The sequence below is a fragment of the Hippocampus zosterae genome, chromosome 12, assembly GCF_025434085.1.
Source record: "Hippocampus zosterae strain Florida chromosome 12, ASM2543408v3, whole genome shotgun sequence".
Taxonomy (NCBI): Eukaryota; Metazoa; Chordata; class Actinopteri; order Syngnathiformes; family Syngnathidae; genus Hippocampus; species Hippocampus zosterae.
The window spans coordinates 12,977,072-12,989,410 of NC_067462.1; the positions used below are offsets into that span (position 1 = coordinate 12,977,072).

The 12,339-nt window shown below is 41.3% G+C and overlaps 1 protein-coding gene across 5 annotated transcripts in view; it reads right to left on the minus strand.

Annotated features, from left to right (window-relative positions):
- Positions 1–12,339, minus strand: part of epha3 (eph receptor A3) — an 86,596-nt gene that overhangs the window by 5,023 nt on the left and 69,234 nt on the right. For all 5 annotated transcript variants that reach the window (XM_052082084.1, XM_052082083.1, XM_052082086.1 and 2 more), the window contains 5 exons: positions 11,406–11,467; positions 9,172–9,381; positions 7,413–7,562; positions 7,107–7,300; positions 2,288–2,443 (listed from right to left, as the gene is read on the minus strand). In XM_052082084.1, the coding sequence (XP_051938044.1) occupies positions 2,288–2,443; positions 7,107–7,300; positions 7,413–7,562; positions 9,172–9,381; positions 11,406–11,467 (772 nt within the window). The remainder of the gene's footprint in view (positions 1–2,287; positions 2,444–7,106; positions 7,301–7,412; positions 7,563–9,171; positions 9,382–11,405; positions 11,468–12,339) is intronic.

Consider the following 12,339-nt stretch of genomic DNA (forward strand, 5'->3'; position numbering starts at 1 on the left):
ATCTCATGAGCCATGTGTTACCTTTCCCCAAAATCTTAATGAAGCAGGCCTGTTTGTTATTTTCTCATCAGAATAGCCAAAAGCAATGAACTCAAAAACGAGCAGCGTTGCCAAAACAATACAAAGATTTTCTATACTGTATGTATAAACCTGAGAGGTTGGATTACACTACAGCCAGAGATAGGTATCTCCCAAAAAAAAAAAAAAGCTGTCAAAATGTTTCTTTCTGCAGTGTTTGTGCAGACATTCCCATGACCCCAGTATAATACCTCTGCATGGTATTTGTATTTAGAATAATTAAATGTGACAACAGCACAGTGTGCACTCTCTGGACTGCTGTCGATTAACTCGATTGCCCCTTTCAGATATGAAGGCTGAACTTTGCATGAGGGGGCCAGTTTTTATATCAAGGGAGGGAAGATCATCCTTGAGCAAAATTCAGGATGTGATCTGAAGCGGATGCTGGATAACAGCTATGATCACTTGCTATTTCCTTGGAGGGTTTGAACTTTGAAGGCTTTTCCAGATTTGCGCAAGAGTACAAAGGATGTGTGGCAGGAAACTGAGAGATAAGATTATGTCCACATGTACTCAGGTGGTTTTCCCACTCCATTGTCCAAAAATATGTCTGTCCACATGTATGGAACTGAAGACATGAGAAATGAGATTCATTCTCGGGCTGTCAACAATTTCTAGGACAGTTAAAAGAATTTAAAAAGTGGTCAAAAAATAAGTAAAGGCCAAAAAAAAAAAGAACCCGTTTTCCATAATACTCATTTTGAAGTGGATGTGGCCATTGGCTAAAATTTCTCATTTCACTTAGTACAACAGATAAGAATAAAAAAAATATTGATCGGGGTGTGCCCTTGAGCAAGACACCAAACCAAATAGAATGTTCGCGCGGTCTGCTTGGGCACCAATTTTCCAAGTGTTCGTTGTTTATCATTATTCTTTTTTGGACAGTAAACTTAAAAAAACTGTACGTTACCTTTGTAGGATTTGTTATGAATTGTGTATCCCCCCCCCCAAAAAAAACGTTAAAAAAATAAAATTAAAAAATGAAACAAACCCATCTCCCAATCTGGACTGAAATTACACCAACCGACGAGTCAGCACGGTGCAACCAAGTATGATTACTGCTCGTAGGAGGTCGGAGCACTGCCAACACTTGTGCTGACTATCAAGGACTAGATTAAGTCTGTAGGAATCAATAGAGTAATCTATATAGAGCAATGCACAGTCCCAGTCAAGGCTGCGAGTCTTGCAGCGGTGGAAATGTTGGCCTTGGTTGCTACAGCCTCATCATTCAGAGGATTAATACTGAAATGATCCAATTTAGCATCTGGCCACAGGGGGAAAAAAGTGTAGGGCAATGGGATTTCTTTCGTGTAAGATTAGTCTCGTGTGGTGTGTTTTGTCATCCGTGAGTCTGCAGAGTAAGCTCTTTTGTGGGTTGTTGACTGGAGATAACTTCTCATTGATTAAACTTAGCTATTGATAGAAAAGGTATGAGACATGTCAGGATGAAACATGTACAAAATATATTGTTTTTTTGTTTTTTTTGTGTGTGTGCAATATCTATCAAATCATGATGGGAGTGAGGACCTTCTTTTAACTAAACTGCACCTTTCTATGTATTTGTTTATTTCTTTTTTCAATGAACTTTTTGGCCATTGAGACAATACACTTAAACACGGGAGGCATTGACATTCAATTACACTTCCTCAGTGGTACACGACTAAAACATCTGCTCTTGTTTAGTCGCCACATAACTTTTCGAAAAATGTTGCTCGGCGTTTGATTTGCATTGCGTTTTCACAATGTACATGTGGCATTCTTGCATACCAATGGGACAGCCGTGTCTACATTTTGTCTCGCAAAGGCCTCCCTGGCTGCTCTTTTCACTTGTCAAATTTACCCTCTCATTCCAACCATGAATAGTTTCTCTCTTCACCAATCCCCTTGGTGGAACTCACAATTCCCTAACAAATACATCTCCCTCAATTTCGATTTTTGTTTCTCTCTTTATCATTTTTTTCACATCCTTACCTTCTACCTTCATAGTCATATTGAGAGCATGGCGAAACGCCTGTCAAGACGAGTTACCGTGAGACCTTTAGGAATGGCTCCGTAGCTTTTTTTATCTTCTGATGAACAAGAGAGAACGATTGTGAGCTCTTTATCAAAGGGCTCTATAAATTCCCAGTAACGCTTGCCTCACAATTTGGGCCCTTGTAAAGGCTGTTGACATGAATAGGCAGCGGAGCCTTGTGTGTTTGTGTCTTACTCTGTGGAAGTCTTGGCCAGGGTATCACAGGAGCTGTAGCTGACCCCAGAGAAGGCCTCATTACAGGGCAAGGTCCTCATTCCATCCATCCAGTCACCCATCGTCCCCACTGAGGGAACCTCTGAACTACTTCTATCCAGCAACATGTTGGCTGGCCTATGTGGGAGACAGAAGCAAAAAAGCAGATAGGAAAATATGCTTGAGGAACTTTATATGGACAAATAAATAAGTGCAACAGATGTGCCCCCCCCCCCACCCACACCCATTGCATCTTGACAAAATGCTGAGAGAAATGCAGGGACTTTTTGTGGGAGCGGAGAAGGAAGCACAGCAAAGGGCCAATGCTGGAATGAAGCTTGCTTCTTTCACCGACCAAACCTCCAAGCACACAGTGGTGCTCTTACTATTAATAATGGTCAAAAATAGAATGGCACTACATAGGGCACAGACCCCTGCCAAAGCAAAAATCATGGAACAAAATCACATTTTCCAGTCATAAATGTCTGCAAATGGAAATGCCTGATTATTTCAAGCAGGATGCAATATTAAATGGGTGATGTTACGGGCAAAATGTTTCCGTATTTTGTGATACAGGATATCCATTTCTGGATACCCAGCTGATATTACATGGGTACTTCCTGTGCCAAGGCACAAACTGTTTGGAAACATTTTATGAAAATCAGTTAAGCACTTGGCTACTGTTATGTAGCCTCACCTCCATTACTATCTAACAATCAGTGAAAAGGACATTTCACTGATTTGACATTTCACATCCATCAAATCAGCAGAGAGCTTTGTTTCTTTTGTCCATCAAAACTTTCCTTTTGCTTTACTCATGAGTGCAGCGTCTAAATGCTTTGGGGAACGGCTGCTTTTTCAGCCGTATTCATGCCCAGTATTGATATTGGATATTCGGCTCTTATCTAACAGCACTTAACAAGTATAACTCTCTTTTTTCAAGAAGAAAAAAAAACAGGAAAAGAATACAGTGAGAATAGCAAACATTGAGAAGAGTTTGCTGTCTTGAGAGCTTTGGCTAGTGTTCAGAAACCCTCTAAAATATATTTTGCAAAACGTCTTATAGTTGCACTTTTTGAAAAGTCTTGCTTTTTAGCTGCTGAAGAGGATGGAACAGAATTATTGGCATGCTGAGAACACAATGCAGGAAGAATGAAAGCCTGTTTGCCAAACACTGAATTCCCTCTGTCAGTCTGTGTAAAAAAAAAAAAAAAGAAATTTGTTAAATTCAAATACATATCTGAATATAAAATATTTGCATAAAAATATAACAAAAAGGATAGATCCAACAATGGAAAAGAAGGAACAGCATAATTTATGCAAATCTAATAGTGATTTTTTAAAATGGTGGAGAATATCTGTATTGATCCAATATAGTAATAAAAAAAAACAAAAAAAAACCCCGGCACTTTCTGTCAAAATAAAAGGTCATGTTTTCAGTTTGGTCCATAGCGGCCATTTTCTGTAGCACATGGGGCTGCTGGTCTGACTTTGAGCTTGTCTGAGATGGTTTTGACATTCACACAGCCACAGCAATGTGTTATTGATTGATATTGATGTTGGTGTTATGTTATTTCAAATCAGACTCTTGTTGGTGATTGGTTAGATGCCATTACGTACTGAATTCTCAATTTGTACATCATTTTGTAAAATGCTGGCTGTTCTGTTATTTGTTAAAGAGGTTAACCAAATGGCAGCTAAATATTTTCACAAAAGAGCCAAGAAAGGACAATGAATTGCCCCATGGGATAAATAAAATTTTCTGCATCTGAATGAATCTGAATTGAAGTTAGAGGACAAGTAAAAAGACATCTTGAACATAGAAAGGAAAAGAGGAAAATGTGAGTGGGTGGCACACTGACAGAATCTTTTCCTGCCAGATCAGAGGCACGTCAAAATAACGAATGGCCCACAGGAGCAACTGAGAAAGACTGATTTGTGAAAAAGACGGAATGTATATTTGTAAGCAACGTACAGTCACTTTAAAACCAGATGTTATTAACAAAAAAGTAAAAAACGTCAACTGATTAAAACGTCTGCGCTGACATGTTTGTTTATAGGAGTATTGATCATGTCTGGGTATTTGCTCTGTTTCATTCGTTCGCCTCTGATCTCTTTTCCCCTTTATCATCTGCTCTCTCCTTGACTTTCCTCTGAGATGTAAACTGCAAACGACCTTGTTTTCTTTGCCTCATCATTCTCTTTGTTTGCTCTGTTGTTGCATTTTCGGCAGCATCGCACAGGAAACTGAGGCAGCATCACTAGTCAAGAAACAAGGAGATCTGAGCAAAGGGAATTTTAAAGCCCGTTGCCGACCTTAACACCATCAGAGTACAGAAAACACAAGGCAGAAGTAAGAGTGCCATTATCAAACACTAAACATGATGCCCCATTTTTATTTTTTTATTTCCCTCCCTTTCACCCTATTTGTCATTCTTTTGACCTCTAGATAACCATAGCTGTTTTAACTCTTGTTTTTTTTGTTCTATGGATCTTAAGGGAGGAGAGGAGGCAAGAAGAAGAACTTGTGCAGACAGGACAGCGGGAGAGCAATTCATCTCTGGCTGTGCCACCGGGGCAATTCCCACGGAGTCCCTCGGAGAGGAGAGCCTGCTACAAAGAGCCAGGGTTGGCCCTTTAAATTGAATTTCTGATCTGCCTCCGTTGGATATGATGGATGTTGCGTCGCCTTAATCAGTACCACTCAGGTGGTCCGAGGGAAGCTATTAACCTGAAATACTTCAGGTGTGTCGTTATGATTTTATCTCACTCGTGCATGCAAGATTGTTACTCGAAATATTTGATGAATTTGAGGTGCCATAATTGAAATCGATGCATATGGTAGTTTTAGGCGGCCCAGTAGTCCAGTGGTTAGCACGTCGGCTTCACAGTGCAGAGGGTTCGATTCCAGCTCCGGCCTCCCTGTGTGGAGTTTGCATGTTCTCCCGGGGCTGCGTGGGTTTTCTCCGGGTGCTCCGGTTTCCTCCCACATTCCAATAACATGCATGGCAGGCTGATTGGACGCTCTAAATTGTCCCTAGGTGTGGTTGTGAGCGTGGATGGTTGTTCGTCTCTGTGTGCCCTGCGATTGGCTGGCAACTGATCCAGGGTGTCCCCCGCCTACTGCCCGGAGACGGCTGGGATAGGCTCCAGCACCCCCCGCGACCCCAGTGAGGATTAAGCGGTTCAGAAAATGGATGGATGGATGGATGGATGGTAGTTTTACTTGAAAAAAAAAGATTTCTCTCATGATGGGCTTTTGAATCCCATTTATTGCTAAGTGGAATGGTTCGGCAGATGACAACATTAGTTGTTAGAATTTTGACAGCGCACAAAAAAAAAGGTCAATCATCACAGAAGCAAGTCCACATTGTCATGTGATCATCTATATATACAGTATGTCACAGGGTCACAAAGCGAATAATGCAAATGTGAGAGTTTTAGCCTGACAGGAAGAAGTTAAGAAGTTGAGCCACTTAACAGTAACATGACCAGAAGTGAGCAATGTTTTGCCTAAATTGTACTTTTCAGTCAATTGCTGTGTATTTAATTATGTGAATTTTTCTTTGCTCCATCGGCGTTTGGGATATCACATTCATATTTAGTCAGAATGTTTTTTTTTTTTATTCATTTGAATGACGTATCAATATAAGCAATGAAATAAATGTAATCAGATTTGTCATTCGCATTGACATTTGATTGGAACAGTAAAGGGTCTTGAAGGCGAACACTCATCGACAAAGTAGTTTGTCTGCCAAATGAACAATTTGGAGAGCACACACATGCATTATTCATTGATGGCATTCTGGAATCTCTGCACTGTACAGCCGGCATGAAATCTCCGCACTGTACAGCCGGCATGATAGACAGTGCCCTCCGGCCCTGTTTGGACTGTTGTTGGCCTATAATTAGTCTCTGACAGCCAACCTTGACCCACTGAACCCAGAACCTCTCCATGCAGAGACAGTAAACTCTGACTGGGTCCCACCCCTGAACCCTCCAGATGCTCTACTCTGGTCCCAGGCTCTTGTCTGGGTGCGGGCAAGAGGGGGTGCTCCATTAGCCAGCTAGGACAGTTCTGTGACAAACGAGGTGTGCAGAGTTGAGTGCAGCTGCTCCCACTGCGCAACTGCTGTTGCACGCACACACGCACGCACACACACAAACTTCCCATAAATCAGCACGCGAGACTGTCGGCCAGCCGGTGCTCACCCAGTGTTAAAAGCCAATCAGGAAAATTACATGCAAACTCCAAGGGACCTATTTTCACTTTCTTAAGAAATCATTAGTCAATGTTATGAGCTTTGACGTCTCTATATTACCACATGCGGCTGTTGCAGACCCTATTGCCTGTCCTGCTTCCTGCCTAAGCTGACAATTGTACAAGTACTGCCCACCCTTATCATGCCTCTCTGGGACGGAATGGTGCACACATGAAACGAACAATGCAAAAATTCAATAACCAACACTTTTGGTGGCTATAAAGAGAGTAACGGCATTTTATCAAGTAAATGGAGCAAAAACAAGCTGACTCTGAAACACAATAATGAGGCCTGTCCAAAATTTAGTTTGCCATCTCAAACAGACATTATATGGATTGCTTATCATAAATCACACCAGTCATTCGTCGTCTCGTAGAGATGTGAAATCACTAACGAGCAAAACATATTTCTATAATACAAGAGGTCACATTTATTTCGAGACATGCAGTATACATTTTTTTTAAAGGTGTACAAGTATGGCAATGTAACGTCCAGTAAAAAAAAAAAAAAAGTTGTTAAAACCCAGACTCTATCCATACCTTGATGTGGTGTTGGCTGTAATTTTCAGACTACCGGGGTTGCGTATGAGTTTGTCCAGGATGCTGACTATCTGTTCAAACTTGGGCCGGTTGTTCCTTTCCTTCTGCCAGCAGTCAAGCATCAGCTGATAAAGCGTAGCGGGGCAGTCCATGGGTGGGGGAAGGCGGTAGCCCTCATCGACAGCCTTTATTACCTTGATATAGCAAGGAAAATGAAATGATTGATTTCAGCTTGACATTGCTGCAGTTGATGTCTGCTGCCAATTCGGTGCTATTTTACCTACAATGGGCCATTTGTGTACTCACGTCTTGATTGGACATCTCCCAGTAAGGCCGTTCCCCATACGACATTACTTCCCAGAGCACAATGCCATAACTCCAAGCATCGCTCGATGATGTAAACTTCCTGTAAGCAATTGCCTCTGGAGCTGTCCACCGGATAGGGATCTTACCTCCCTGTGAGACCAGTAGGAGGGGAAAAATAAATCAGACAGACAGAGGTTTGTCAACTGACTTTTAGCCAAGACCTTTGAAATATCAATGTCAACTCAACTTCAAATGGGAAGCGAGTACGATGACGTTCTTGAGGACATACATGCTTTACAGTTGAATTATGTCTGGATGGATTGGCTCTACCACGATCATACAAAATGTTCTGCTTGGCCTTGAAGCATCCTACGGGAGCTGAAAATTCAAGAAAGGTGGACCGTCCAAACAGGGGTACTAAGGCTCTGCATCAAGCTGTTCCGCATGAGACTTATGCACCTTGCCCGTTCCGAAACCTCTCCCAAAAACCTGAACTCACAGAGATGTCCAAATCTCTTTATAAGATGATTCACAAAGATTGAAGAACTCCGGACACCACTGATTGTCTTGTTAAGTGATGGGTCAAGCCAATTCACACTATGGTCCATGCAGACATATGGGAGAGGTCAGACTTGCTGAAAAACCACAGTGGGCCCCAAGAAGCTGCTGAGTCACATGTGTTCAACTTTAAAAGGCCATTATGGATTGATTGGCTTTTCTCCACACTGGCATGTATTCATTACAAACATAAATGAAATCTTTTTCCAAAAATAACATTTCTTTCAAATCTAATCCCAAATTTCCTGCAGCATTTCTTATTGTAGCGCCTGCTTCATTTGTCATTTTAGCTGAGAGACAGGATAAATGAGGGACATGGAGCTGAGGGAGGGAGGCTTATGGCAGCCAGAACTAACAAAAGTCATCGGCCAAGACTATTCTGTTCATGCATGGTGGTGTGCAGTCATACACACTCCTCTAAAACAACACCAGCTCTCACATCTCCAAGGAGGCACAGTGAGATGAGGGAAAAAATTTTTTTACATGCACATGTGTATTATAACACTTGATGTATGACTGAGGTGCAGACAGAATTGCAACGCAAACATACATGGAACAGTGGCATCGCAACGTCATTTGTGACAATCTAGTTCTCTTGTTCAAATGCATTGATAACACAAAATCAACTTATTATGGACTACGGTGTATTTTGTCTCATAAATCAGGTCAGATAAAATTCCTTTGCGAAGCATTGTCAGTTACTGTAATACTAAGTCTGTTTCTTATTGTGTTTTATCATTAGACATTTCATATCGTATTTCCAGAAAGGCAAATGGCACCCTGGCTGTTTATTTGACAAGCAATCATTGGTCAGCAAATTGCAGCATGCCTAAAGGGGCTGCGTGTGTAGTCTAGACTATATTATCCCTGTGATGAAAATGACCACACACATGCTGCAAAATAACACAGCTGTGAGTCTGCAGCATGCCAGGCCGGCTGGTACTGTAAGCGGAATGCCAGTCAAATGTTGGCAGAGAATAGTTTTGCGTTCCAGTATAAATATAAAGATTGACTTTATTCAACAAACTTTATTTTTTTCCCTCTTAGTCTCAGAGTACGGTAATATTACAGAATAGGTGTCAAAAATCATGCACAATAACACCATAGGGACCTTCATTCATTTTGTATATTGGATTACATATAGGGGTATTTTTATTGCCGAGTGAATCGCTGCACTGTCAGGTTGGTTTGTTGAGCTTACCCGTGTGGTGTAAGCAGCCTCGGGGTCGTCCTCCAGGACCCTCGACAAGCCGAAGTCTGACACTTTACACACCAGGTTACTGTTGACTAAGATGTTTCGTGCGGCGAGGTCTCTGTGAACGTAGCCCATGTCTGACAGATACTTCATGCCTGAGGCGATGCCACGCAGCATGCCGACCAACTGAATTCCAGTGAACTGGGCGTCGTGTTTCTGCAAAATTCAAACGTGAGCGAAAGTTAATGTCAGTCTTTGAATTTGTTCTCACACGGACCACAAGTCTGACGTTGCAGAAGATTTGCATGAAACGCAATTCCGCAAAAAAAATGACCGCTACCTTGTAATTAATGTTTTAAGAAGCACTTTTGACATTTTGTTGCACATTGTGGTCAGAGGTGACATCCAGCAAGTCCCACAGCACTCCAAACAGAAATAGGAAGTCAGAAAACCACTGGAATGGAGAATTCTCTATGATCCATGAGAGTCCTCTTTGTGTAAAAAATAAAACGGGTTCAATAATTAGTATTATTTGCAACCTATACTAAGTCAAGCATAAAAAAAGGAAACCGAAGATGTTGTGCAACATCGTATGGATGCATGGAGAGAATTTTGATTTGTGAGGTGAGTAGTGTTGGCCTGGCTTTGTTCTTGTTCACCCCAAGTGTGTTTGAAGAAACCTCTTGGGTTTCTCGACATTCCAACCATCCTTTCATGAACCTTTCTTTGTGTACTGAGTCACAACCAAGCTTGAACAAAAATTAGTCAGTCACCAAACCATTTCCAGGAAGCCGTTCTTGTCCAGAATTCCTTTGTGTCCTCTCATTAGAGGCAGGTGGAAGACTCGGGATATAACCCAATCCCCAATAGAATAATTTATTGAGTGTGTCAAGTTATTTATCAGTCTACACATGTTTTCCAAAAGGGTTTAGCACAGTAAATTGACAACATAAATACACTTTCATTGAGAAGTGTGTAAAGTATTTGATGAGCACTTTCATATTTGCTTTTCATTTGCTCCCATGAATACAAATGCAGCATGTAAAGCAGTCTGTGAGTCAATTTTGGCATATGAGTGACAAAAGTGCAAGATTACGTCCAATGAAATGCGGTGTCTTCTCATCGCATCATTTTCGCGAATATTTCGCGAATACAAATTTCGTGAGAGTAAAATGACTCATTTTCGTTGTTTTAGTTTGCTGATGAACCCGACCGGACCATCATCACATTTGGACAGCAGCAGTTAGTGGCCAGACCACCTGGAATTGTCACTTCAAAGCCTTCTAGAATCAAACATATGCTATAATGCATACGCTATGAGTTTGCGTGTGTGTGTGTTTGTGTGTGCGCATATGACACATCTACAGAGATGAAGTGCAGGCCCTCAGGCAACATGCCAACAAACAGCTACTCCTCCAGGATGAACTATGATGCTGTGCAGACGTGGTAAAGGGCTAAAACATGAGTCTGCAAGCTTTGATGTCAGTGTTTATGACTTGGCGCTCCTGCTTTGACTAATTTCAGTGAGGCGGGTCACTCCATTTTAAGAAGCAGAGACATGGTTAACATTAAAAAAGAAGTGAATAAGTCCCTCTCTGCATGATGAATGTCTGCATGAAATGGGTACACAATCTACAGATAACTCAATCTGAACCAGAATTGAAGAAATACAATGACAATAATGCCAAACATAATATTCTTAGGTCAGTTTACGTCACTGGATGAGAGTGGCCCATTGTTTTTGTCTTGTTTTTAGGTCAGGAAGGGCATAATAATGTCAGAATCACTGTTTGTGCATGCTTACTGTATTGGAAAAGGTAGCTGGCTAATGAGCCGTGCAGGAAGCAAAGTCACTGCTGTCTGGGGAGGCTGTGATTGTGATACGGTTATTGTCGTTATGCTTTGCTGTGACACCATAACAGCAATTCTTCATTGCATATGGAACATTTGACGTTGACCCTGATATGTGTTGAAAGATTATCGCATATTCCCAATTCAAACACCTCAAAAATATTTATGGTTGTAGAGAGTACTTGCACACTCAAACCGGTAGCAAACTCATTCCATTAAAACACCACCCTGCTGAGTCATAACACAGCGAAAGTTTAGATAATTTAATGCTTCAGTTGTGAAGTGGTAGAGTATTTCCCAGGTTCGGAAGAATTATGACATCAACCTTTGGTAGTGAATAATTTCATACATGAGTGCATATTTTTGTGTCATTTTCTGAGTGTACTCACCCTTAAAAAGCTGTCCAGTGAACCATTCTCCATGTACTCTGTGACAATCATGACAGGCTTACCTGCAAAGAGAATGACATTCAAGACTTCAATTCATCATCTGATCTATCGGCTATCTGCTATAATGCGAACCGAACTGCAATCCATTAAAGTTTTCACTCCTCAAAACTTTGTTTAGTGGCGCCAGAAGGTCAGTAATCAAGAGTGACATCTTTGTTTCGAACTACAGCCAGCATGAGGTTTATTACGAGGTAGGGGGAAAAAAATCACTTGTGCATCTTCTAAAGCATCCATTGTTAAATCAACAGGGCTAGCGTCAAGACTTGTTGTGTCCCAGATGGCTTTGTTGTCGCTGCTTCACTCTTGACTTGCCACCAGCCATATGCTCCATCTCCATTTCATCCTGATGAATTCGCCCCTCCTCTTCTTTCCACATCGTGTGTCAACTGTCCTCACATCTGGATCAGATGCGGGACAAGTGATGGAACTGCGTGTTAAATGCAACAAATCTATCAGCCTCGATGAAAAAATAGCATTCTCGTCCCGGTCGTGATGGATCACTTTAATTAAATCAAAGCAGGCTGCAACCAAATAGATGATATCAATTACTGGTTGAGCAGTGCACCATCTCATATTTCAACTTAAACCATATAAACTATATGGTAGGCTGGTTTAAATTTTATGCCGTGTTATTTTACAAATCAATGTTCAGTATATTGATTGGCATTGGCATTTTACATAGTAACAGAATAATTAGGTGAATTAGGTCATGAGTTCTAGTAATTTCTTCTGACATTGTCATGTTTAAAATGTGCACATAAAAGAGGTTTTTTGGTACAAGTGGGTGCAGCGACAGAAAAATCTTGATCAAAATGTGACTTCAAAATGATGCCAAGGCCCAAAAACTATAGGAAAAGTTGTTGCTCCTTTTTTG